The sequence below is a fragment of the Procambarus clarkii genome, chromosome 78, assembly GCF_040958095.1.
Source record: "Procambarus clarkii isolate CNS0578487 chromosome 78, FALCON_Pclarkii_2.0, whole genome shotgun sequence".
Taxonomy (NCBI): Eukaryota; Metazoa; Arthropoda; class Malacostraca; order Decapoda; family Cambaridae; genus Procambarus; species Procambarus clarkii.
The window spans coordinates 10,467,457-10,495,360 of NC_091227.1; the positions used below are offsets into that span (position 1 = coordinate 10,467,457).

At 42.3% G+C, this 27,904-nt stretch overlaps 2 protein-coding genes across 3 annotated transcripts in view; one reads left to right on the plus strand and one right to left on the minus strand.

Annotated features, from left to right (window-relative positions):
• Positions 1 to 8,901, minus strand: part of LOC123745950 (uncharacterized) — a 9,836-nt gene extending 935 nt beyond the window's left edge. Inside the window, exons 1-2 of the mRNA XM_069314329.1 lie at positions 8,770 to 8,901; positions 1 to 2,227 (exon numbers count right to left, since the gene is read on the minus strand). The exon at positions 1 to 2,227 is cut by the window's left edge and continues 935 nt beyond it. Of these exons, the coding sequence (XP_069170430.1) occupies positions 1 to 2,227; positions 8,770 to 8,901 (2,359 nt within the window). The remainder of the gene's footprint in view (positions 2,228 to 8,769) is intronic.
• On the plus strand, positions 4,166 to 24,749 carry LOC123745949 (uncharacterized). Of its 2 annotated transcripts, none has more exons than XM_069314056.1 (4): positions 4,166 to 4,284; positions 12,229 to 12,443; positions 16,837 to 18,996; positions 23,593 to 24,749. In XM_069314056.1, the coding sequence occupies exons 3-4, from the start codon at positions 16,900 to 16,902 to the stop codon at positions 24,229 to 24,231; spliced, it is 2,736 nt and encodes a 911-aa protein (XP_069170157.1). In that variant the 5' UTR covers positions 4,166 to 4,284; positions 12,229 to 12,443; positions 16,837 to 16,899; the 3' UTR covers positions 24,232 to 24,749. The 2 variants fall into 2 exon arrangements, with proteins under 2 accessions (XP_069170157.1, XP_069170156.1); XM_069314055.1 differs by lacking the exon at positions 4,166 to 4,284 and adding an exon at positions 4,734 to 4,870.
• The last annotated feature ends 3,155 nt before the right edge of the window (positions 24,750 to 27,904 follow it).

Below are 27,904 nucleotides of genomic sequence, written 5' to 3' on the forward strand. Positions count from 1 at the left end.
TGGGCGGCCGGTGTGGCGTGGGCGGCCGGTGTGGCGTGGGCGGCCGGTGTGGCGTGGGCGGCCGGTGTGGCGTGGGCGGCCGGTGTGGCGTGGGCGGCCGGTGTGGCGTGGACGGCCGGTGTGGCGTGGACTCCGGTGTGGCGTGGGCGGCCGGCGTGGCGTGGGCGGCCGGCGTGGCGTGGGCGGCCGGTGTGGCGTGGACGGCCGGTGTGGCGTGGACGGCCGGTGTGGCGTGGGCGGCCGGCGTGGCGTGGGCGGCCGGCGTGGCGTGGACGGCCGGTGTGGCGTGGACGGCCGGTGTGGCGTGGGCGGCCGGTGTGGCGTGGGCAACCGGCGTGGCGTGGACTCCGGTGTGGCGTGGACGGCCGGTGTGGCGTGGGCGGCCGGCGTGGCGTGGACGGCCGGTGTGGCGTGGGCGGCCGGTGTGGCGTGGGCGGCCGGTGTGGCGTGGACGGCCGGTGTGGCGTGGACGGCCGGTGTGGCGTGGGCGGCCGGTGTGGCGTGGACGGCCGGTGTGGCGTGGACGGCCGGCGTGGCGTGGGCGGGCGGCGTGGCGTGGGCGGCCGGCGTGGCGTGGGCGGCCGGTGTGGCGTGGGCGGCCGGTGTGGCGTGGGCGGCCGGCGTGGCGTGGGCGGCCGGCGTGGCGTGGACGGCCGGTGTGGCGTGGGCGGCCGGTGTGGCGTGGGCGGCCGGTGTGGCGTGGGCGGCCGGTGTGGCGTGGACTCCGGTGTGGCGTGGGCGGCCGGCGTGGCGTGGGCGGCCGGCGTGGCGTGGACGGCCGGTGTGGCGTGGGCGGCCGGTGTGGCGTGGGCGGCCGGTGTGGCGTGGGCGGCCGGTGTGGCGTGGACGGCCGGTGTGGCGTGGGCGGCCGGTGTGGCGTGGGCGGCCGGTGTGGCGTGGACGGCCGGCGTGGCGTGGGCGGCCGGCGTGGCGTAGGCGGCCGGTGTGGCGTGGGCGGCCGGTGTGGCGTGGACTCCGGTGTGGCGTGGGCGGCCGGCGTGGCGTGGGCGGCCGGCGTGGCGTGGGCGGCCGGCGTAGCGTGGGCGGCCGGTGTGGCGTGGGCGGCCGGTGTGGCGTGGGCGGCCGGCGTGGTGTGGGCGGCCGGCGTGGCGTGGGCGGCCGGTGTGGCGTGGGCGGCCGGCGTGGCGTGGGCGGCCGGCGTGGCGTGGGCGGCCGGCGTGGCGTGGGCGGCCGGTGTGGCGTGGGCGGCCGGTGTGGCGTGGGCGGCCGGCGTGGCGTGGGCGGCCGGCGTGGCGTGGACGGCCGGTGTGGCGTGGGCGGCCGGTGTGGCGTGGGCGGCCGGTATGGCGTGGACTCCGGTGTGGCGTGGGCGGCCGGCGTGGCGTGGGCGGCCGGCGTGGCGTGGACGGCCGGTGTGGCGTGGGCGGCCGGTGTGGCGTGGGCGGCCGGTGTGGCGTGGGCGGCCGGTGTGGCGTGGACGGCCGGTGTGGCGTGGGTGGCCGGTGTGGCGTGGGCGGCTGGTGTGGCGTGGACGGCCGGCGTGGCGTGGGCGGCCGGCGTGGCGTAGGCGGCCGGTGTGGCGTGGGCGGCCGGTGTGGCGTGGACTCCGGTGTGGCGTGGGCGGCCGGCGTGGCGTGGGCGGCCGGCGTGGCGTGGGCGGCCGGTGTGGCGTGGGCGGCTGGTGTGGCGTGGGCGGCCGGTGTGGCGTGGACGGCCGGTGTGGCGTGGGCGGCCGGCGTGGCGTGGGCGGCCGGTGTGGCGTGGGCGGCCGGCGTGGCGTGGGCGGCCGGTGTGGCGTGGGCGGCCGGTGTGGCGTGGGCGGCCGGTGTGGCGTGGACGGCCGGTGTGGCGTGGGCGGCCGGCGTGGCGTGGTGTCGGCGGCCGGCGTGGCGTGGGCGGCCGGTGTGGCGTGGGCGGCCGGCGTGGCGTGGGCGGCCGGCGTGGCGTGGACGGCCGGTGTGGCGTGGGCGGCCGGTGTGGCGTGGGCGGCCGGTGTGGCGTGGGCGGCCGGTGTGGCGTGGGCGGCCGGCGTGGCGTGGGCGGCCGGCGTGGCGTGGGCGGCAGGCGTGGCGTGGGCGGCAGGCGTGGCGTGGGCGGCCGGCGTGGCGTGGGCGGCCGATGTGGCGTGGGCGGCCAGTGTGGCGTGGGCGGCCGGTGCAGCAAGGTTATGACGAAGGGCCCACAGCTGCCTCAGGATGGCGGTGTCACAGCGTGGCCTCAGCCAGCTCCTTACAGTGTGTGGCTCTCTTCTTGTGCCTATAATCTTCTGAAACTCAATGTGTCTCTTTAATTCTGATAAAACTGTTCATTATATTCCCCCGTGGAAAGATGTGCAGGTCTCTATACATTATACCCCCCTCAGTGTAAAACAAATGTATAACACTGAAACTATGAGATGTATAACATTAGAAGCTTTTGACAGTTATCTTCAAAATCTCAAACCAACTGAATCCTACGCCTTTACTGATGGCTCTGTGCAGTTAGGCACTGGCAGAACAGGTTGTGCATGTGTAGTATATGAAGGGAATGAAATGATCATGTCTAGTACACAGAGACTGAACAACTGGGCAAGCACGACACAGACCGAGCTATTGGGTATTTATCTAGCCACTGAGTACCTTAAGCTCAATGGTGGTGGAGTTATTTTCTGTGACTCTAAAAGTGCTCTGCAGTCCTTAAATAACCCATCACAATGTATGTCTGAAGTAGCTTGTAATATTAAATGGAATGTAATTTTTGCCAATGATAATAACTCTTGTATAAAATTTGTGTGGATCCCATCCCATGTTGGAGTTGGAAAACATGACTTTTTAGCTCCATTGGCCAACGAGGCTTGCAGGAAAGAAAACATTGATTATGACTTTGGACTATCTAATGCAATTATTAGAAACATACAAATTAAAGAAATTAATTCAGATTTAGAAGAACTAAGAAATGGCCAGAGACCTGAAAGCTGCAGTATTAAAAGTTATGACAAGTTTTGTAATAATAGGTATTTGTATGGTCAGCACTGTAACCGGACCAGGCAATGTGATGTAGTCATTGCGGTAATTCGCCTTGGCTATAGACACATCTGGCAGGTTAGTGAGGCTGAACCACTACCAGAATATTCAGATTGTAAACTTTGTGACAAACCTTTAAGGCATTCACTAGAACACTATATTGTTGAATGTGAAACCGTAACAGACTTTAGACCTCCTGGCCTCTTGTACCACCAACTGTGTAACTATTTTATTGAATCTGGTGTACTAGATGACATCCTAACAATTTATCCAAAATTTGCTTGTCCATTTTAAAGAATGGAGAGCAATTTTATTTATATTACTTCTAAGCTGCATCACTTATGAACCCATCCCTGCCCATATTTTGTCAATAACGATGTTAAGAATAAATAAGGGTCTGGTGGGACCTGTGGCTGACTTCCGGCGTATAAGGACAACTAATGTTTTAAAAAGATAATTCAATAAAGAATCTCAGATTTAAAATAAATAGAGTATTTTATCACAACACAGCACAACACATGTCAACCTTACCTTACCTTACCTTGAGGTGCTTCCGGGGCTTAGCGTCCCCGCGGCCCGGTCGTCGACCAGGCCTCCTGGTTGCTGGAGTGATCAACCAGGCTGTTGGACGCGGCTGCTCGCAGCCTGACGTTATGAGTCACAGCCTGGTTGATCAGGTATCCTTTGGAGGTGCTTATCCAGTTCTCTCTTGAACACTGTGAGGGGTCGGCCAGTTATGTCCCTTATGTGTAGTCAACGCACCAAATAACACCTGGCAACGCACCAAGCAACAACACGCCACCTGGCAATGCACGTTAGACACCACCTGACAACGCGCAAGAGAAGAACACAACATCTGGCAACACGCGTTAGACACCACCTGACAACGCATCAGACATCACAACACTTGGCAACGAGCCTTACACAGCATGTATTAACGTAAAGACCAAAAATATTATTTATAAATTACTCTATTTCCATACTTTTCAGGCATTTCTTAGTGCACGAATTTGACACGTAAAACCCAATATTTAAAACTGATAAGGAAAGAAGGGAAACTATGAGGTGAAAGCATTAATTATCTCATATCAAAATATAGCATAATAAACATTTTAAGTAAAAACACAAAAGTTTACTAAAAAAAAAAAATAATTGAGTTATGAATGCAGAATGTTTACATCACAGGCGCTAGACTGGAGCACGCGGAGGTGAGGCAGTTCTGTTCCTCTATCTTTGTACTGAATTTGCTAAGTATATGTCGCTAAGGACCGGGCCGCGGGGACACTAAGCCCCGGAAGCACCTCAAGGATATCTGCGTTGAGTGAGTTCATAATACCGTATTCAAAAGAATATATATTTTTATTAATTACTGACTTTAAAATCGCGCTATGGAAGATCATTATCAATGTATGGACGTTCAGTGAACGTGCAGCTCAGTGCTGGAATTCCAATACTAGTTAAGTATAAATATTTGTTGAGACGTGGGTGTAATGAAGTTGAACTTTAAAAAGATGAAACCAAAGAAAGATTCATATGTGTTGATGAACAGTGGAGAATGTCAACATAAAGCTAGGCTATGGAAATTAACCGGGTTTGCTAACATTTTGTTTCCCAGCGAAGTCCATAATGGAGGTTATCTTGAGGGTTATCTTGAGATGATTTCTGGGGCTTAGCGTCCCCGCGGCCCAGTCCTCGACCAGACTTTTGTTACACATCCTTAGGAAGCAGCCCGTAGCAGCTCTCTAACTCAAACCTATTTACTTATTTAATAGGGACCAGGTACCTATTTCTGCTAGGTGAACAGTGCCTTCAGGGTGAAAGAAACTCTGCTCACTTGTTTCCGCCACCACCGGGGATCGAACCCGGAACCCTCAGGACTACGAATCCCGAGCGCTGTCCACTCAGCGGTAAGGCCCCATACTATACTTATACTACTATAACATTGAATAATAGTACAAATAGTTCTTGCAAAACAAAGTACGTTAAATAGTATTTAAGATAATTAAGGTTCTTGCCAAACAAAGTACATTATGCAGTTTCATTAATATGTAAGGTTTTCTTTTTCATTGATAACAGTTTGTGTCCCTGTCTTTGTTCACACTTTATTTCATCTAGATACCTATACAAGCCGAGCTGCTAGAGAAGATTGTAGCCAAGTCGTATTCGAGCTGTGATAACGTCTGTTAGTGTACTGATTTTGTTACTTGCTATTTTTTTTATTAACACATTTAGGTATATCTGCATTTATACTGCTATTCTAGACTATATGAAAAGGAGTACAAGTGTGTCAAGAAACGTGATGTTAAAAAATCCCAATCACACAGGATGGTTAGTCATACAGGGCCATGAGATAAGTAACTGCACTGGCAAATATATATATATATATATGTATATATATATATATATATATATATATATATATATATATATATATATATATATATATATATATATATATATATATATACTGTATATATATATCTATATATATATATATATATATATATATATATATATATATATATATATATATATATATAGCCTCGGAGAAGAAATTACAGTATATATTTAAATATATATAATATAGTTATTTCCATATAGTTAACTATATATTATATTATATTTCTGTGTTGCTTGTTAATAAGATTTATCTGGTGATGGTCTGGTTGTGTAAGGAGATTATATGCCCCTTGATGGAGCCTTGTTGTTTGTGCACACACAACAGAGTTTTTTCACCCTGATGCCTCAGTTCACTTAGCAGGAAATAGGTACCTGGGAGTTAAACAGCTACTATGGGCTGCTTCCTGGGGATGTGTAACAAAAAGGAGGTCTGGTTGAGGACCGGGCCGCGAGGACGCTAAGCCCCGAAATCATCTCTCAAGATGCCATGTTACCTGGAGGCGTGTTTTGAACCCGGCCAACGTCCTCTGGTCCTCGGGCTCATCACCATCTAAATTTTAGAATACAATGTAGCTGCTTTAAGTTTCCGTTGAAAAAGTTGCTGTGCTGTTAGATAAATTAATTATATTGCAAAACGCTCAATATACGGCCTAAAAATTACGTTTTAAAAGTCGAGATCGAAAATTAGTAGTTAGGTCTATTTAAATTCGTTTCATTGTATGCTTTCTGTAACTGTTATTGGCAATTCTCGACATGTTACGCCAAGATGAAATGCAAATTTTCTGACATTGTTTTTTATTTAAGCTTATTTTTCTAAATAATTTAAATTTTTTAATTAAATAATACATATTATAAAGATCATATTTACATCAATATACAAGGGAAAATACTACATATATAGTTTATTTAATTCTCAGTAAACCAATTTTTTATATCATCACAGAACATGAGCCGTAAACCCCAAATGTTATACTAGATCCTGTCTCGCAGGAACTTCAATACCCTGTCCACTGAATAACACTCCTGCCTGCCTATCCACACATACAGTAACACTCCTGCCTGCCTATCCACACATACAGTAACACTCCTGCCTGCCTATCCACACACAAAAAATTTAATCAGAAAGTAGCAGTTATTGTATTCTTAATTTTCTTGCATTTTATTTCAAGATGGAACATTACAAACCTCATTAAATTCACTCTAATGTTTGGTCCACATAAAGCTTTAAGAGTGTCTGTAATCCAGTTACAAGAACAACGTTCTGCTTACAGAAATAAAATTATATGCATTATTCTCAATTTCAGTACATTGGTCAAGCTCAATTTTTCTAAAATTGGTATGATGCTTAGGCTGGTGTTTATATGTTGCGCAGTAATGCCTGTTGAAGCCTAGTGCTCATGTGTAGCACAGTAATGCCTGTTGAAGCCTAGTGTTAATGTGTAGCACAGTAACGCCTGTTGAAGCCTAGTGTTCATGTGTAGCGCAGTAATGCCTGTTGAAGGCTAGTGTTAATGTGTAGCACAGTAATGCCTGTTGAAGCCTAGTGTTCATGTGTAGCGCAGTAATGCCTGTTGAAGGCTAGTGTTAATGTGTAGCACAGTAATGTCTGTTGAAGCCTAGTGTTCATGTGTAGCGCAGTAATGCCTGTTGAAGGCTAGTGTTAATGTGTAGCACAGTAATGCCTGTTGAAGCCTAGTGTTCATGTGTAGCGCAGTAATGCCTGTTGAAGGCTAGTGTTAATGTGTAGCACAGTAATGTCTGTTGAAGCCTAGTGTTCATGTGTAGCGCAGTAATGCCTGTTGAAGGCTAGTGTTCATGTGTAGCGCAGTAATGCCTGTTGAAGCCTAGTGCTCATGTGTAGCGCAGTAATGCCTGTTGAAGGCTAGTGTTCATGTGTAGCGCAGTAATGCCTGTTGAAGCCTAGTGTTCATGTGTAGCGCAGTAATGCCTGTTGAAGCCTAGTGCTCATGTGTAGCGCAGTAATGCCTGTTGAAGGCTAGTGTTCATGTGTAGCGCAGTAATGCCTGTTGAAGCCTAGTGCTCATGTGTAGCGCAGTAATGCCTGTTGAAGGCTAGTGTTCATGTGTAGCGCAGTAATGCCTGTTGAAGCCTAGTGCTCATGTGTAGCGCAGTAATATCTGTTGAAGCCTAGTGCTCATATGTAGCTCAGTAATGTCTGTTGAAGCCTAGTGCTCATGTGTAGCTCAGTAATGTCTGTTGAAGCCTAGTGCTCATGTGTAGCGCAGTAATGTCTGTTGAAGCCTAGTGCTCATGTGTAGCGCAGTAATGTCTGTTGAAGCCTAGTGTTCATGTATAGCTCAGTAATGTTTGTTGAAGCCTAGTGTTCATGTATAGCTCAGTAATGTTTGTTGAAGCCTAGTGTTCATGTATAGCTCAGTAATGTTTGTTGAAGCCTAGTGTTCATGTATAGCTCAGTAATGTTTGTTGAAGCCTAGTGCTCATGTATAGCTCAGTAATGTTTGTTGAAGCCTAGTGCTCATGTGTAGCGCAGTAATGTTTGTTGAAGCCTAGTGCTCATGTGTAGCTCAGTAATGTCTGTTCAAGCCTAGTGCTCATGTGTAGCGCAGTAACATGTGTAGCGCAGTAATTCCTGATGAAGCCTAATATTCCTGTGTAGCACAGTAATTCCTGTTAAAATCTAGTACTCTTGTGCAGCGCAATAATTCCTGTTGAAGCTTAGTATTCGTGTTTTGCGCAATAATTACTCTTGAAGCATAGCAAGTACTCATGTGTAGCACAGCAATTTGTATTGAAGCCTAGTATTCAAGTGTATATTCTGGTGTTAAACAAATACATTACAAGGATACCATTTTTGAACCTAGTATCCAAAAAGGTAATGTTTTCCTTTACTACTTTCTTTGTATGGAAACTAGTTTACTTAAAACTGTGTTTGAAGTAAACAGTTTTCTTCTAAAATTAAATTACACAATCTTGTATCGATTTTCATCACATGTAAGTCACGTTTGTTTCGATATGCTCTTCAAGCACTTGAAAACTTCTGCAAGATTGAGAGCAAGATCTTATAGTAACAATTTTAAATAACTTGCTCGCTTTTGTTTATATTTTTCCAAACAGGTCTGATAGGAGACAATTACTGACTCCCAGAGGCCTCAGAGCATCAGTACAAAAAGCTATGACGTATTTAGATCCGAATCCTATGTATATGGGCAGCACAAAACGTTCCTTAGACTGTGCGACACAGTGGTTGCCAGGATCAGGATGAGTTTGGGTTACCGTTACCTGTGGCAGGTGGGTACAGGTGACGAATCTCCCAATCCTAAGCACCCCAGGTGTGAGCTCTGAGCAGGATCTGGGTCATGATATCGTACACTACATTATTGAATGCCCAGTCATTAGACCTTTGAGACCTGCCGCCATGAGGTACCTGGAGTTTTGCAATCACTTTAATAATTCTCGTATACTTGAGGATATCCTCATATGCACCCATAATTGCCAGTGTAGGTGAGGTACTCTTGTACCACTGACCATTCTGCAAGATGAGGACTTTCAGTATCATTGCTACTTTACTCACTCTGGTGTGTTTGATGATATCCTTATAATATATTCAAAGTTGGTCAGTGGAGAGTACTGATCACATGACACTGTATGATGGGGGATCTTATAGCATTACGTAACTAGTAGCTGATCATTATGTACTTCCCTTTAGCTACTCTAAGGGTAGCTGCATAAATGCAGATATACCTAAATGTATTAATAACAAAATCGAGCAGGAACGTTAACATTTCGTCAGCAGTAGGATACGCCACCATCACTGTGGATAGAGCGACATCCGTGGACAAGTAGCGATATATTTTTTTGAGATATATACAAGAGTTGTTACATTCTTGTACAGCCACTAGTACGCGTAGCGTTTCTGGCAGGTCCCTGGAATACGATCCCTGCCGCGAAGAATCGTTGTTACAACCAAGTACTCATTTTACTGTTGAGTTAAACAGAGGCTACAGTTAAGGATTTGCGCCCAGTAAATCCTCCCCGGCCAGGATACGAACCCATGACAAAGCGCTCACTATTATGTATTAGCGATAAGACCTACCATTAATGTATGATGACTAACTGTAAATATGTAGCTCTTGTAATAGCACTTTCTCTGTAACTAGCTGACATTGTAACTATAAGGTGTGAAGGATAGAAGAAATTGTTTATGTAATAATCTAAGATGAGGTCTGATAAAAACCTTTTGTGCCCTCTGTAATGCTTTTGCGCTACCGCTCACAGGATGAGTATGGGGTGCACAATAAACTAGCCGCCTTCGGCGGCAACAATCAAACCCATGACAAAGCGCTCGCGGCACGCCAAGCGAGTGTCTTACCACAACAAATAAAGTGGGTAGAAATTGCCTAAGCTACTCTATCCCTTTGAGATGTGTTTTTTCCTTGTCTCAATAAACATACTTGAACTTGAACTAACAATTAATGTTAGCTATTGTTGGGGTGCGAAAATAATTATTTTTAATAACGACAGCAGTATCATCAAATATATTTAAATACGTTTATTGATATTTAACGTTAACTTTGCTATTGGATCTTTTGGATCCTAACTCTTGAGAGGTACGGTGAAACGAGAGGTACGGTGAAACGTGTCTTGTGTCCTGCACATACAAGCCACTCATTATAATAGAAACAACGAGTACGTTATATATATAAAATTAATACGGACACTATATCCATCCATGTATCTATATAATACAGCCCATCGTGGTAGAGCGGGTTCAGTGGTAGAACGGTGTTGTTGTCGTGTGATTAGTAAGAGAGTTTATTACTTAACATTGCTGAAAACTAATTGGATTCCTAAAAATGAGAATCAATTATAAAAAAAGTTTTATAAAATCATAAAGAGGAAGGTTTGTGCTCTCAAATACCTTAATTAAAGGAACCATGTATGTCGGATGTGAACGTAACTGATGATTTATAATGAGACCAAATTTCAGGAGAGTTATCAGTGTTATGCGTAAAGAAAGAAATAAGGCGAGAGTCAAAATATAGCCTCACCCCAGTAGCCTCTCCCCCAACACTTCACACACCAAGGGCCAGACTCACGAAGCAGTTACGCAAACACTTACGAACCTGTACATCTTTTCTCAATCTTTGGCGGCTTTGTTTCCAATTATTAAACAGTTAATGAGCTCCGAAGCATCAGGAGGCTGTTTTATAACAATAACAACAGTTGATTGGGAAGTTTTCATGCTTGTAAACTTTTTAATAACTGTAACCAAAGTCGTCAAAAATTGAGGAAAGATGTACACGTTCGTGAGTACTTGCGTAAGTGCTTTCGTGAATCTGGCCCCAGCTCTCTTCCCCAATACTCGCCAAATAAACAACATTGCATGCAGTTTGATAATCAAGATATGTAGTAACGATATTTATGTGTGTTCTGTCCTCTAGCATATACATATATGTACATATATATACAGGCCTATAAATTATAAAATAAAACTTACCCGAGAGTCAATGTAGGCTCATTCGTGAGCTAAATATCTACCGTAAACTTCTTTCTCATTTGCTTAAAATTTTTTGGTAATTACTGTTATACTAAGTCAACAATTACCGTTTTTAATATAATTTATTTATTATACATCCTATAGCATAAGCCGTTTGGCTGATCCCCAAAGACGCATCCATCAGTGTTAACGTACTGTCGTTTGTATAAATAGGTTTGCCCTCATATATAAATTAATATTATTGTATACTAAAATTATGTGCAAAGTTTGGAATAAGGCTAGGCAGCCCGTCCTCATCCTCAAATGCCAAATCCTCGTTAATCCAGTCGGTAAACCCCCTCGTTTATGATTGAAAAACGGTTTACACATAACTCACAATTGATGCCGTTCATTTATTTCATGAACAGTGCTTCGCTGACAACCTCTGTTGGAACCACAACGCTGCAAATGCTTCACCCAAGTACTTACAATATAACACACAGAGATCACACTAACGTGATGCAGCAAATGAACAAATCCACAAGGGGGATTTTACCCTGTCGTAGCTCAGTCGATTAAGGCAGTGTCTGGGATGCTCCCGGACGCAGGTTCGAATCCTCGTCACGGCCCTTGTGGATTTGTTCACTTACAATATAAATAATCGCCAACAGAACATAAACACCTAATCTAACGTAACCTACGCTAAATTTAATATATAACAATGTTAACTTATATACGAGAACAAATAAATTTGTAGTATACAGTATTTTAAAATTGATGAATGCGTATTGGGGGTGGGGGGGGGTGGGGGGAAGGGGGGCTGTCGCCGCTCTAACGAGCCTAGCGTGAGGATGGGTTGCAGCGTTGTGTCAAAGTGTTTTTCATTCCATCCCATCCGCCCTGTTTAGTACTTATAGTACCGATGTGGACCATCGTACAGTGCCCGTAACGTTAGCACTAGGATCGCCGGTTGTTAAATGGTAGGTGGTCAAATAACTTAATAAAAACAACAAATATTGAATTATGTCTAATAGCGGTTACGTTTTAATTTGATTTAATGTTTGAACACGAAGCGCACACACAGGTGTGTGTGCGTGTGTGTGTGTGGATACGTAGTTCTGTGGACCGGGGTTCAATTCCCGGCGCCGGCGGAAACAAATGGGTAGTTTCTTTCATCCTGATGCATCTGTTACCTAGCAGTAAATAGGTACTTGGGAGTTAGACAGCTTCTATGGGCTGCTTCTTGGGTGTGTGTGTGTGTGAAAAAAAATCAGTTGAATGATAGACAGTTGAGAGGCGGGCCGAAAGAGCAGAGCTCAACCCCCCGCAAGCACTACTAGGTGAATTTCACACACAAACACACACTTGCTGACTAATTCCCTCCATAATCCACATCAATATTTGCAGCTAGTTGCATGTGATGTGGTTGTGGTTGGCGCCTCGCTTGGAGTTGCCTGGCTGCAGCTGTCCCGTTCTTCATATCACTTGGCTGATGAGGTGAGCAGCGCCAAGCACCAGCAGCTGACATACTGAGGGGGGAACACACAGGACATGCCTGCACTGGGCGTCTCTTGGCCGAAGTAAAACATCTAGAAGAGCAAGACGACCTACACATCAGGCAGGTAATAGTTAATGTTTTAGAATGTTAATGTTACAAGAATTTAGGAATGTAATATACATGTACGTGCTCAATATATAATATTCTAACACTAATTAATATTTATGGCTAAATGCTTATTACTAAAGTTATTAATAAAATTATGATATTTGTTTAAGTTTTGATGTTAGTCTTGTTTATAGGTTAATATTGTTCCTGATGGTGCAGTTATAATCGTTAGGCCTACCGCCTAGTTCGATGTTTCATTCAGTTCAGAATCAAAACTGAAACTGTAAATTTCTGAATTCGTTTCGTTAACTTTTCTTCAGAAGCAACCTAAAACCTTCGATTTTTATTTTACAAAGAAGATATTCCACCTGTAGTTTCTTGGTAACTTTTCTTTATAAACATTCTTAGGTACAACTGTATTTGTGCCGTAAAACACAACATTTTATATATCTTGGGAATTGACGAGGTGGTTGTTTATCCATGAGGCTTTTAGCGAATTTGGTTATTTCGTAAAGGTTTAGCAAGATGGCCATTCAATGTATCAATGAGCATTCAGGCTTCTTCTCTTTATTAATAAGGGCGAAGCGAAAGGATGAGTGTCAGTCTCTGGTTAGTTTATCTAAACCGATAGTAAATAATGAAGTGGAATTGACTGTTGCGTTGACAACATATGGAAATTGTTTAAGTATGCAGGTCACCTGCTGGTGCAGACTATATATATATATATATATATATATATATATATATATATATATATATATATATATATATATATATATATATATATATATATATATATACACACATACATATACATATTAGTATATTTTGATAGCAGTCTTTCTTGTAAACATATGTTGTTGAATATGACTGAAAAGGTAAGATTAATGATTCTAACACGAACCTTCTGAATATTTCTTACGTTTTTCTTCACTCGGGGGTAATTGAAAAATTAACTCTCCAAAGTTCATTTTCTCTTTTATTTATGGCAGACGCCTAAAAGCGTTTCGCAAGGACTTCTCACATTTTCAAAGACAGGTTTACACATATCATTTCATGCTGATATGCGTTTTGGGTGAGGTGATATGACACAAATGTTTTTGGGTGAAGTGACAAAAGCCAGAACACGAATCAATATTCTATCCACTTCAAGACCCCGAACCAACATAGAAGCAACAAGAGAACATATGGGCCAATAGGCCTTCTGTAGTTACTTTCATTCTTATATTCTCATATGCTATATACATATACACACATTGATTCGTGTTCTGGCTTTTGTCACTGTTACTGCTCGTTCGCACAGCTCGTAGAGTATGGGACTTTTTTTTTTATTAATACATGAGGTACATCTACATTAGTGCAGCTACCCTAGACTATATGAAGTGGAGTACAGTGTGTCAAAAAAGCTAACTAGGTGATGCTAAAAAATCCCCATCACACAGGATGGTTAGTTCTACAGAGGCATGTGATGGGCAGTCTGCACTGGCATACTCCAGAAGCATTTTGAGGATGTCATCAACACAAGATTGAATAAGGCAGCAGTGGTAATAAAAGTCCCCATCTCGCAGGATGGTTAGTCATACAGGGCCATATGTTTAGTAGCCTGCACTGGCAAATTTTGGGTACACTGTGAGGATATCTTCAAGAGAATGAATAAAGTAATTGCAAAGTTCCAGGTACCTCATGCCAACTGGTCTGAAAGGTCTAATAACTGGGCATTCAGTGATGTAGTGCGGGAGATCATGCCGTAGTTCCTACTCACAGAGTTTGTAACTGGAGTGCTCAGGATTGGGAGATCTGTCAACCTGCAGCCACCTGCCACAGGTAACGGTAACCTAACCTGATCCTTGCAACCACTGTGTCGCAGTCTAGTGGACGTTTTGTGCTGCCCATAGATATAGGTTTCAGATCTGAACAGATCATAGCTTTTTATACTAGTACTTTCAGGTCGTTGGGAGTCAGTAATTTCTTTCCTATCAGATCTGAGTGTTTGGACCAATACAGTTTTGACAGCAGAGATGGAGATACCTAGATCTAATTCAACTTCATCCTTGTTGCACGCTAATTTGACTGCAATGTCTGTCTCATTATGATGGGTTATATTTGTGTGAAGGTATCCATACAAAGGAGATTCGAGACCCTTTACTCTATGCAGCAAATAGATCATTTATAATTGGGAGTATGAGGTTCTTGCTGTTGATCTTCCAAGAGAAGTTTTCGATTGCTTGAAGAGCAGACTTTGAATCACAAAATATTATTCCTCCTCCAATGTGTTTTAATGTACTGGTAGCTAGGTGTAATGCTGCTAGTTCTGCTTGTTTGGAGGTCAGCCAGTTGTTTAACCTGACACTGAGTCTTTGTGCAAATATTATTTCTATAAAACCTACATGCTGCTGCAGTCCGTCCAGTAGAGGATTGGACTGAGCCGTCGGTGTAGACACAGTGCTCGTGAGATCTTAAATTCTCGATGGAGGAGGCAATTGTTTCAAGTGTGACAGCTTTGAGAAGAGCAAGATTCTCATTACCTTTCTTGGTGACAGGTGTGTATGATACTTGAATGGTGGGGGTACAGATAGAGAGGAATATCAGAGACAGGTAGATTGCACTTAAAAGGAATGTTAAGTTTAATGAGATTGTAGGCATTGTTGCTCAGTCATTTACCATAAAAGGAGTGAGTTGGTATGTCGGCACCAGTCAATAGGGTGTTAACAGCACTAAATAATTTGTCTCTGAGCAATGCAGATGTAGGATCTCTCATGACTTTAAGGCAAAAGGTTGTGTTGACTTGCATGATTCTCTCTAGTATGGTTGGAAGCTTCAGTAGGGGCAGTGATAAACATAGTCTATGGTTAGTCACTGTCTGTTAGTCTCTAAGTATGCTCTACCAGAGTGCCCCGTGAGTCAGTGCAAAACAAAAAGGTAATACAATACTCGGATATAGAAACATGCACATAAAAAAATATATAATATAAATTCATGAATATTCATAAATGTATCAATATAATCAGATGGCAAAATAAACACAATGAAATATATAAATTCTCTCCAGATAAAATAATCTATTACAACGAAACTAGATTAAGCGTTAACAGAGTTATCAGACATGATGTTCCCCAACTGAGTAGCTCCAGCACACTGAGGTCTCCCTCCGACGCTCTACCCACAATTCCCTGCTCCCGCCTCCATCCAGGAAAGGGGGTGGTAAACAAGTTCTTTTACTTAAATACAACAAATGAGAACAAGCGTTCTCACAGGGATGTGAATGAAAATTAAAATATAACTGCAATATGTAAATAATATAAGTTACAATGCCACGTGCTTAATCACAGGAAAATAATAATAATATGAATATTAAAAGGTGACATCTAGCAACTGCCACAAATGTACACATACAATTATTTGGTCCAAACTGACCAGATTAATACAGGAATAATACCTGTGGACACATAGCAAGCCTGCACCATGCTTCACTATGTTGCGAAGCTATTCTGCACATTTCAAAAGTATACACATATGCATATAAAGAAATAATTTCAAATAATTTTTATTTCATATTAATGTATCCATAAATAGGGATACGAAACAGTCACCTCACCCAAAAACTTTTGCGTCATATCACCTCACCCAAAACGTAGATAACCATGAAATGATTCGTGTAAACCTTTACGGGCTCACCATAGCCCGTGCTACATGGACACTTCGTCCTGAGTAGCTAAATCTGAAACAACAACAACAATGTGTAAACCTGTCTTTGAAAATGTGAGAAGTCCTTGCGAAACGCTTTTAGGCGTCAGACCATCAATAAAGAATGAGAAAATGAACTTTGGAGAGTTAATTTTTCAATTACCCCCTACAGTGAAGAAAAACGTAAGCAATATTGAGAAGATTCGTGTTAGAATCATTAATTTTACCCTTTCGGTCATATTCAACAACGTATAAATATATATGCGTTATCAAATTATAAGGTAATAAAACCATGCAAACACCAAACCAACGAAGCCATTAATATCCTGACAATGTTTTACATCAAAATTTACCTTGAAAATATCCTCAGGAATAATGAGTAGACCTTTCACAAGCGATCGCCATACGAACCTTCAAGCCACCTTGTATGGACATACATACACATATACATATATACATACATACAATTAGGAAGTGATGTGGTAGAGGCTGACTCCATACACAGTTTGAAGTGTAGATATGATAGAGCCCAATAGGTTCAGGAACCTGTACACCTGTTGATTGACGGTTGAGAGGCGGGACCAAAGAGCTAAAGCTCTAAAGCCCCCGCAAGCACAACTAGGTGAATACATACATACACATGTGCCGAAATGTAATTGTTATGTTTTTAACACCAGCAAATGTTAACATTTAACAAATGTTATGTTTCTCTGTGCTTTACATAGGCTGGGGGATCAGCAGACAGCTGGGCTACTGCACCACCACCACCTGCTGCACGTGCAGCCAAGATGTCCTCTGACACAGCTGCTGGAGATGAGACGGAGAGTCTGCAGCCTCCCGGACTCCTTCAGCCTATTTGTACATCACTAAACACGTCAGTTAATCCTGCTGTCTCTCAAGAATCCTTAGCAGCCACCCAAGAAACACCGTTTTATAATCACGATGATGAAGTTAAGCGAAAGGACAATAACGAGTGTTGTCTCATGATTGTAAACAGTTACTCGCTGGCGCCGAGTGAGACTATGTTACCATCTGAGAACAACAGTAATTCTCATGACGTAGTCAGTGTTGTAGCAATAACAACCAGTGAGACTGATGGCAGCGATAGTTCAGTATGTATTCTTGAGGAGCAGGTAGAGGCTGGTACTAAGCATGTCGCAGGAGAAAATAAGGCCATTGCAAAATCTTGTTCTGCTGCTCGTGAGAGTGTAAATATATTAGAGATTCCTCAGAGAAACCTCCACAAGGCGCCGAGAAAATCGATTTTTGACACTAGTAGTGATTATAATGACAGAGAGATTGAAATTGTGACTCAAGAAGAAAGGTGTGGCTTCAACACTCCCACGTCTTGTAAGGAGGGAAATGGACTTCTTTTTTCTAACAAGAATTCCAGATTTCCAGATTCTGAGAGGAGTAATAGCCCAGTATATCATAAGGAAGACGTCTGTGATCAAAGTTTTCGTAAACAAATAGATACATACAAAAATAGGAACAGATATTCTCTTGGAGAATACAGGTATCCAAAACTTACCCAAAATACCATTTTTAATGAAAGAATTGAAGAAATGAGCTACAGAATAGAGCAGTGCCGATACCCAATGCCCCAAGCTACACCTGTAAGTGATGAAGTGTTAAGGGAAACGGCTTTCAAGAACAGTGTCTCATCGAAACCTGGAACCAATCATCGTAAAAACTTCCGGAGAGTAATTGTACAGGAGAACAGTTGTCAGGATCGTAGGTTTTACGAGAATATGGGCGCTGAAAATACAATATCTGATACACCCTCGACCAGAGTTCAGCCATGTAGTTCGCAGGGCTATAGCGATATGATTACGTGTGATCGAACGCATATACCAACTGCTACCGCTGTCAGTGGTGCATTTATTTACAACTATAAACGACGCTCTATTGTTTTAAACACTAAGGATAACCATAGATATACTGTGGCTCCTAAACAAAGACAAAAAGCTATTTATAATGTGTCTCAGGGCTCGTATCTAGACTGTTTATTGTCAAAGAAGGAGTTAACTTTGCTTGATGATGTTCTGGGCAGTATAGTAAATATACAAAAGAGCAGGCCACAAGGGTGTCCATCAAACAGTTCTTCTAGGCAATTTTTAGGACATGAAAAGCATGATGGAAAGGACGTCCCAGCGTGGGAAAAGCATTCAGGAACACAGGTGCCAGCATTGGACAAACACCCAAGTGCAGTACTAGAAGAGCCTGAGTGTTGGCCGAGTATGCAATATGCAAGAACTAAATTGGATAATTTAATTATTTCATCAGTCTACACTGTTAACAGCGCCTGTGACAATGAGTGTGTCAACGAAAAAGAGCTTGCAACTTCAGCTAATTCTCAGCATTCTTTGGGGAATTATGTCAGCAGTTCCCAAGCAGATGAGAAAGTACATTGTAATCGACACCTTGAGAATGAAACATGTAAGTCCCAAAAAGTTAAAGGAGTTGTCAGTCCAACAAGAAAGAGGACTGAAGAAGATGATGTGAGTCCTAGTGGCAGTAAGGAGACGCTTGTGGATGCCTCTCCAAGATGGCAATTAGAACAGTGTCCCTTACTGAGTTGCAGTGTTTTCTCTGGACATGAAGCAGTTTATGAGATTGACCTTTCATTGCTAGAAAATTGGCAGGACCAGATACCTCTGGTGGCTGTGGATGTGGTATCAGGATACCATATAGTCATCCCTATTGAGCTGGCTCGTCGCATCCCAATCCCGTGGGATATTATTCTAGGAACGAGTGAGAGCAAGAATCCTGCTGGTTGCTGGGAGAATACTATCCCTGGCAAGAAAAACTGTATAGCTTCCTCCTCCTCTATATCGTCATCATCATCATCATCATCATCTTTATCATCATCAAGGTATCAAAAGGTAAGTGGAGTTCATTGGTGGAAATAATTTTGTTTGATAAATTAATAAAATAACATTAGAAATAAATAATATTAAATGCAAAATTTGCAGGTTATATAGTAGTGGACTTCGGTGGCCCATAGTATAAGAAAACTAGAATAAAAAAAAAACTGCCTATGCCATCTTGAGGTTATCTTGAAATGATTTCGGGGCTTGGCGTCCCCGCGGCCCGTTCCTCGACCCGACCTGGCCTCCTTTTTGTTTCACATCCCCAGGAAGCAGCCCGTAGCAGCTGTCTAACTGCCAGATACCTATTTACTGCTAGGTGAACAGTGCATCAGGGTGAAAGAAACTGCCCATTTGTTTCCGCCTCCACAGGGGGATCGAATCCGGAATGTTAGGACTACGAATCCCGAGCGCTGTCCAATCAGCTGTCAAGTCCCCAGGTATTTTCTAGCCTTGTTGCCTATATGTGGCAGTTGCTATTTATATCCACCCATACTCATATAATTCATATGGTGTCTCTTCTGGTGTGTCTTATATTCGCTTGAATCACGTGGTCATAATCAAGAGCTCCCCCGTCTGTCATGTTACCCGGTAATCTTCCATAAATTAACAATTCTGTTCCCGAACCAGTATTTACCCAGGTCTTTCCTAAATCTACACTTATCCAATTTATATCCATTGTTTCGTTCTATTGTGTGTGTTGATATATTTAATACCTTTTAATATTCCCCTTGTTTTGCCTATTCATCCACTTGTATACCTCAATTATGTCACCACTAACTCTTTGCCTCTAACTATGCAGGAATAACTGCTGAGCGCATTCAAATTAATTAACGTCCATTTCATAGTATGGCAACCAAAGTTACTGCACAATCTAAATGGCGCCTTATAAGAGCAAGATATAGCTGAGAATTTAACTCTGTAAAATTATACCTTCAGCTGAACAAATCTATATTTAAAGTGTGGACGGATTGTCAGGTTTAGTTAACCCCCAATACTGTGAGCCTCTTATCTTTCTAAGCAATCATTCGTGTGGCAATGTAGTAAAAGGTTTGATCAAGTCAAGGTACACAGCGTCGTGATCCTCTCCACTATCAACTGCCTTAAAAATGGTGGAAAAGAATGAAAGCAAATAGACTAAGAAATTTCTTGGGTAGGATAGATTGGACGGACTTAAACATGGGAGGTGGACCGGTTTTGGAACGGGATGTGAACCTAGGGATGGGTAAAGGAACAGGGGGATTGCGATGTAGATTCAAAATATAACTTAATTAAAAATATTGTAAGCAAAGCCGAGGAATGTAATACATCACATAAATTGATTAGATTAAATAATAATGACCCCAAATGGATAACTACAGGTATGAAGAACCTTATATATTAAAGACAGGTTTATTCAAAACTGAGGCAGTTCAGATTACTGAAAATAACGACGAGATGAGTAGTATTTTAAATAAATATTTTGTCTGTGTATTTACTAAAGAAGAACTTAACATTATGTCTTCAGCCGAACAAGTTTATATTGGTGAGAAAGTGGACAAGTTGACTAGTTTAGTAGTTACAAGAGAGGATGTTATTAAACAAATAGAAAGACTCAAGCCAAACAAATCCCCAGGGCTGGACGAAGTGTTTACATTCTTTAAGCACCCTGGCAAAGAAGACCTTTGCGAGCCATTTTCTAGCATATTTAATAAATCATTAGAGTCAGGCAGAGTGCCGGAGTCGTGGAGGGTTGCTAATTTGATAAAAAATTCAATAAAAGAGATCACTTGCGTCGAAATATTGTGGCCAATTAGCTGTTGTCTGTTGTGGAAAATTTGCTATAATTGATAATTTCAAAAGCCATTCGTGTTCATCTTGAAGAACATAGATTAATAAATGATTCAACCCATGGTTTTACTGAGGGCCGCTCATGTTTGATAAGTTTGCTACTATTCTGTTCCATCACAATTGAGGCCGTTGATAGTGGAAAGGTTTGTGACGTTGTGTACCTTGACCAAGCTTGTGTGCCAAGCGTTTGATACAGTGCCATATGAAAGATTGATTAAAAAGACCGAGGCTCACAGTATTGGGGGGTACTATATTATGGATTAGGGCATGACTATAGCAAAGGAAACAGAATATAAATGGATTAATGTCAAGAGTGGGAACTGTTGTAAGTACAGTGAATCAAGGTTCTGTCCTGGGACCTTTGTTGTTTATAATATATAAAAATGATTTAGATTTAGGATTGAGCAGAACTGTTTGCATATTTACCAACGATACGAAATTCGGGAGAGATATAAACTTGTAAGAAGACTCAAACTCATTTCAAGACGATCTAGATAGCATTTTAAAATGGTCAAAAGACAACCAAGTCATACATATATGACAATGTTGGAAGTACTGTCATGAATTTTTTAATTAGAAGATTATTACCTTTCAACAAAAATCATTATTTTATTAAAACTACTATTAACAGCATTCAAAGGATTTTTTGTCAATTTTATATATATCAGAATCACTTAAAAACTCATTACCTTTTTCTATATAGTCACTTTCGTTCATAATTACAACAGCATTAGATTTGTCTGCTTTAGTAACATTAAATTTTAAATTTTTCTTTAAGTTTTCAAAATTTTAAAGAAGCTGTGGATAGTTTGTCAATATACTTTTAGACATTACTCCATACACAATACCTTTCCATATATTATCATCATTTGGCAAGTCACTGTTGTTTTTTCCAACTTACAAAACATTTAGCAATTTAAACACTATTTATAGTTCATGTGGCACTGAAACTTAGGCCATAACCAAGAGCAGTAGTGGTGCTTCTGTCCAAGACTATCAGACAATTTTGTGATCAATTTGTCCGATACCAACAATTGTTGAGTGATATGTACACCTTTACTCATCTCATCATCATAGAATATGTACACCTTTACTCATCTCATCATCATAGACTAAAACAAGCTGTATTCCCGCCAAACACACACCGAAACTACGACGTTGGTACAACGTTCGAACAAGTTTTAACACCTAACCAGTTATAACAACCAATATAGCAAGTTGTAACAACGTTCTAGTACGTCATAAACACGTTAAGCCAAGATGTAACAACTTTATTACAAGTTGTAACAAGCGGAAAATAGAGACAGTTTCGGTTTGTGTTTCCAGGAATTGTTTGCTTCTCAGGGCTTTAATGATATATATATTCCTGAGTTTATAGATAAAATTAGTGCAATATATATAGTCTAGGTTTCAATTTAAAATACCATAAGTTATTTATTGATAACTTATTGATAAAGCCAATCAAATTGCACGTAACACATTCTATAGTTTGAAAAAGAAAGAAGAATTCAATATTAAGAATACATTAATTCTGCCATTTCATGATAATTTCAATGAAATTCCTTAAGTACTAAAATAATTTAATATTAATGTAGCATTTAGGAATCTTGATATCATTAAAAAAACATTAAAAATTCACCTGGCAGTTGCAATGGATGTGTGCATAAAGTTCCAAGTAAAAATTGTAATACGTTCTTTGTTGGCCAAACAGGTAAACATCTTGACCAGAGAATAAAAGAACATAAATATAGTATAAGAACAGGTCAAGAACCCACTGTATTATTTCTTCACGTAAGAGATTGTAATCATTCAGTTGACTGGACTAATTCATGCAAAATTCTGGAGTGTAAATCAGTTACTGAAAGAAATATTATTGAATCTTTATTTATAAAAAGTAGTGAATTAGATACTATTAATAATAGTCCAGAATTATATCAATTAGATAACTTTATAATTGGTAAGATTTGTGATAGGTATACAATTATGTAAACAGTAAGTGTATGTGTAGTACATTCCAAGAATGAAGGAATGCCTAGTTAATTTCCACTATCTCACCTTCATGTCTCTTCTATTAATCAATATTTTAGCTTATGGCTCTTTATCTAGTCAGGTGTAGTTGGGTATGTAATCCCAAACTCTTTACGTCATCTGTCTGTATTTATGTGGCGAAACAAGAAACGTTCGGAAATTTAGTTTCATTTTCCTAGTGGATATTATATATATACATATATAACTGAAAACTCACACCCTAGAAGTGACTCGAACCCATACTGCCGAAACTGTACATACCAGTTGAGTTGCTCCTGGCAGTATGGGTTCGAGTCACTTCTGGGGTGTGAGTTTTCAGTTGCATATAGTCCTGGGGATCATTCAGGCTTGTTCGCATATATTATATATTATATATATATATATATATATATATATATATATATATATATATATATATATATATATATATATATATATATATATAAAGGGGGGTGGTAGGAGAAGCGTACACTCTTACGTATTCAGAGTTAAATGGCAAGTTTTTCCCTGAATGCTCTGTGTTCCCTTCTCTGAGGCTGTGGGTCCCTATAATTGCACCAGAGGTGGTACCCCCCTATATATATATATATATATATATATATATATATATATATATATATATATATATATATATATATATATATATATATATAACCATGAAAGAATATGGAAAGATGAAATACTTGATCGTGTTAGTGTACGTTTCATCATATCTTCAGAGATAATGACAATTTGTCATTATTTACTTTACAGACAGTGTGGAAGAAGTGCAGTGATCGTCCTCAAAAGCGACAAAAGTCGGGTCGGTGGCACTTCTCACCAACGTCGAAGTCTTGTAAACAAAGCACTCATCGAAGACGCCAGCATCCTGCCTCGTGTACTGACAGAGGCCAGAGGGGGCTGAGCACCACCTCCAGTAAAAAGTTACCACGAAGAGGTAAGCGTTTGTTAAAATTAAGAAAGCGAATTATAACTTGTTCCAGCTATTCCTCAAGTGTCTCAGATAGTCACTCTTCCAGTCTTAAGAAGTCTTGTAGTTCTTCTAAATCGCGAGGAAAGATCAGTAAACCGCTCAAAAGAAAACCCAGTAATCTGGATGCCCTGCAATCAAGAGACTATCCTACTGTCAATAAGAGAGAATGCACAGCCAAGTGGGTGGCTGAAGATAATAAACTGATTGCGGCAAACCTGCGCACGAAGATTGTGACTTGTGCAGTGTGCCACACAATGGTGGAGAGTGCACAGTCTGCTGCACAGCACCACAAGGCTCAGCACGGCACCATCACCACCTGCCCCATGTGTCCTGCCTCCTTACATCCCACTGCTGTATTTCTTCACCTCAAGCGCCATTACATGGGCATATTTCATAAAACAACGAAGTCAAACACTTAAGAGGAACGTTACTTGTGAGAATAAAAAGGAATATCTTTATTAAGACTCTTAGAAGTCTTTCATTTTAAGTTTTCCTTTTAACCCAAATTGAGTGAAAAGTTTCCGACCAAAATATTACCTCATGAGTTAGGATGTACATACTTACTGACCATTCATGTCAACATTTTTAGCTCTGCGACCAACCACTTGGACTGGATGGTAGAGTGACAGTCTTCCATCCAACAGGTTGGCATTCCACTATTCCTCTCCTTCGTCCTATCCCAAATATTTATCCTCATATTCCTTCCAAATGCTATATATTGTACTTGTAATGGCTTAGGTCTTTCTCCTGAAAATTTCCCAACATTCAGAGCTCATCACACATAACTGATGGCAAATCAAATTCACATCCAAATATGTATTCCACTTGATTTGTGAGCCTTTGTTAAACAGAATGGAAAGTTTTACTCCAACATCAGTACCAATTTAGGATATTTATAATAACAAATATATGAAAACAACATAAAAGAAAAACTCAATGTTCTTTGATTTGACCCGCTCTGAATATATATATATATGTTGTACCTAGTAGCCAGAACGTCGTACTCGGCCTGCTATGCAAGGCCCGATTTGCCTAATAAGCCAAGTTTTCCTGAATTAATATATTTTCTCTAATTTTTTTCTTATGAAATGATAAAGCTACCCATTTCATTATGTATGAGGTCAATTTTTTTTATTGGAGTTAAAATTAACGTAGATATATGGCCGAACCTAACCAACCCTACCTAACCTATCTTTATAGGTTAGGTTAGGTTAGGTAGCCGAAAAAGTTAGGTTAGGTTAGGTTAGGTAGGTTAGGTAGTCGAAAAACAATTAATTCATGAAAACTTGGCTTAATAGGCAAATCGGGCCTTGCATAGTAGGCTGAGAAGTGCGTTCTGGCTATTAGGTACGACATATACATATATATATATATATATATATATATATATATATATATATATATATATATATATATATAAAACACAACTCGTTATAGCGAGCGTTGCAAACGTCAAGAAACTGTCGCAGTGCCTTATCTTAACCTAACCGAAGACCCACAAATAGAAAACGAGACGTCAATTTTATTTTTGCGAGCCCCTAGGATTCTTAGCACATGTTTAGCGATGGGAATTTTGTGCGTCAAAATGCGACGTGTTATGAGAGACGTCAAGTTGGTCGCCCGACGTTCCGATACATCATACTTGCTCTTGAAGCTGTGAGTACCACCCGGCCTCCTAATAGAGCGTCGCATTTTTGACGTATACTTTACTTTAGGCCAAAAAATCGTCGTACCAAAATGTGATAGCGGCTCACGAAATTGATGTACTGTCCCGTTTTCTGTTTTGGATCCTCTGTTAGGTTAGGATAGGACACTTTAATACGACAGTTTCTAGACGTTGGGGAATCTTAGGAGGACTGGCTGATGAATAGCGTCTGGGGGGGGGGGGGTAGAAATAGCCTAAGCTACTCTATCCCTTTGAGATGTATTTCTTTGTTATCTCAATAAACATACTTGAACTTGAGCGGCTGGTTTCTGGCGCGGTTTAATTCAATCGTTCACAACTCTCATTGCATACAAGTATTTCCTTACATTTCTCTATTGTAATTGAGACAGAGAGAACTTGGCGTTACGAAGCTTTGGTGATAGAACAGGTGGTATTACTTGGTGGAGTAACGAGACTGGTGGCAAGAGCCCCCGCCCCCCACCCGGCAAGAGAGTTAGGTTACCCCTAGCGGTTGAAAGGGTGAGAATTGTAACCCCGTTCTCCATCCCTCCTAATGCTGAGTTACCTAGTGCATTGCTGATATTTATATTCTATTTAAAACATAAATCACACCAAGATATTAAATATCTCTTATTCAAATTCTGAATAAAATACAGATAATTATCATTATTTTACTTTTGATGTGAATGTTGGAGATCTGTAGCTAAATATCTTTCTAATTTGAAGCGTTGGCAACAGGAATAAGCCTTCATTGCTTTACATGTGAAACACAATTACACACATAGCCTCAGGCCGCGGCATTTTTGTCAATTTGAATTTGTCACAATCCCCTTTTGTTGAACTCGGAGCCTGATCCCGTATTAAATTCGATTAACCACGGTCGACCATCGATGTTACATGGGATTCAATAGCTTGGAAAGTCACAATGTGGGCTCTGAATGATTCATTAGATTAAACGGATTTTTTGTGATTATATATATATATATATATATATATATATATATATATATATATATATATATATATACTATAAGAAAACTTTAGATATTGTAATTTACATTATAATAAGACATTTATAAAAGAAAATCTAAATATATGTTTCATATCACTCTCAAACACCGTCAATATTAAGAATGTAGCATTCCTGGCAGACAAATTTATCATACAGCAGGGCTAGCAGTAGGGAACAATAAATCCCATATTCAAACACGCATGTAGGAGCACTTTGGTAATCACCTCGCGTGTAATCCCCCCCCCCCCCCCCCACTATACAAGGCTCCAAACCTGCCTTTTCTTTCTGCCCGCCGGCTCGTCCGTTCAAAGATATAATCGCAAGAAAGGGATCAAAGCCGAGCCGGCCTCAGTCCTCCTTGGCTACTGTCAATTACTCCCATTTGTAGACACGCGCTGAAGGGTCGGGTCCTAACCACACGAGGACTGGGTTAGAAATATTTACCGTACAGTTCACAGACGTTATATGTAGACGACTTCGAGTTATCCGCTCGTGCAGCGGTCCAGTAGGCTGCATTTGTAGCCCCCGGTGTCACAGTCATTGCCACCAGGGAGCCGGTTTAATCTTTTTCGCTTTACTGTGCAACGATTCTGGTGATGGCCGACACGGGGGTGAGTGACCCTTCCTGTAGCCGACACGGGGGTGAGCGACCCTTCCTCTAGCCGACACGGGGGGTGAGTGACCCTTCCTGTAGCCGACACTGTGGTGAGCGACCCTTCCTGCAGCCGACACGGGGGTGAGCGACCCTTCCTGTAGCCGACACGTTGGTGAGTGACCCTTCCTGTAGCCGACATGGCGGTGAGTGACCCTTCCTGTAGCCGACACGGGGGTGAGCGACCCTTCCTGTAGCCGACACGGTGGTGAGTGACCCTTCCTGTAGCCGACACGTTGGTGAACGACCCTTCCTGTAGCCGACACGTTGGTGAGTGACCCTTCCTGTAGCCGACATGGCGGTGAGCGACCCTTCCTGTAGCCGACACGGCGGTGAGCGACCCTTCCTGTAGCCGACACGGCGGTGAGTGACCCTTCCTGTAGCCGACACGGCGGTGAGTGACCCTTCCTGTAGCCGACACTGTGGTGAGTGACCCTTCCTGTAGCCGACACGGCGGTGAGTGACCCACGGCTGGTGTTGAGGCTCCATGATAGTGTAGAGGGCACGGCAGGTGTGCGTGACAAAGGCAGGACCAGGAGACCTGACAAGGACCTCGGGAAGGCATGAATGAGACCAGACCAGCGGGGGAGACGTCACCATGGCGGCCCTTCGATGGTCTCTACCAGATATATTACCCTACAATCAGGCTCCTTCATTATATAAGAATTGGAAAGTTTTCGTTGATCTTAAATTAAATTACAGCAAATAATCCACAATTAGGATTAATCAGCTCCTCAACCTATACGAACTTTCTGAAAATAT

Coding starts and splice junctions, on each gene's coding strand:
- LOC123745949 (XM_069314056.1), top strand. CDS start 16,900: ATGTCCTCTGACACAGCTGCTGGAGATGAGACGGAGAGTCTGCAGCCT. Junction 18,997..23,592: donor CATCATCAAGGTATCAAAAG/GTAAGTGGAGTT, acceptor TTTACTTTACAG/ACAGTGTGGAAGAAGTGCAG.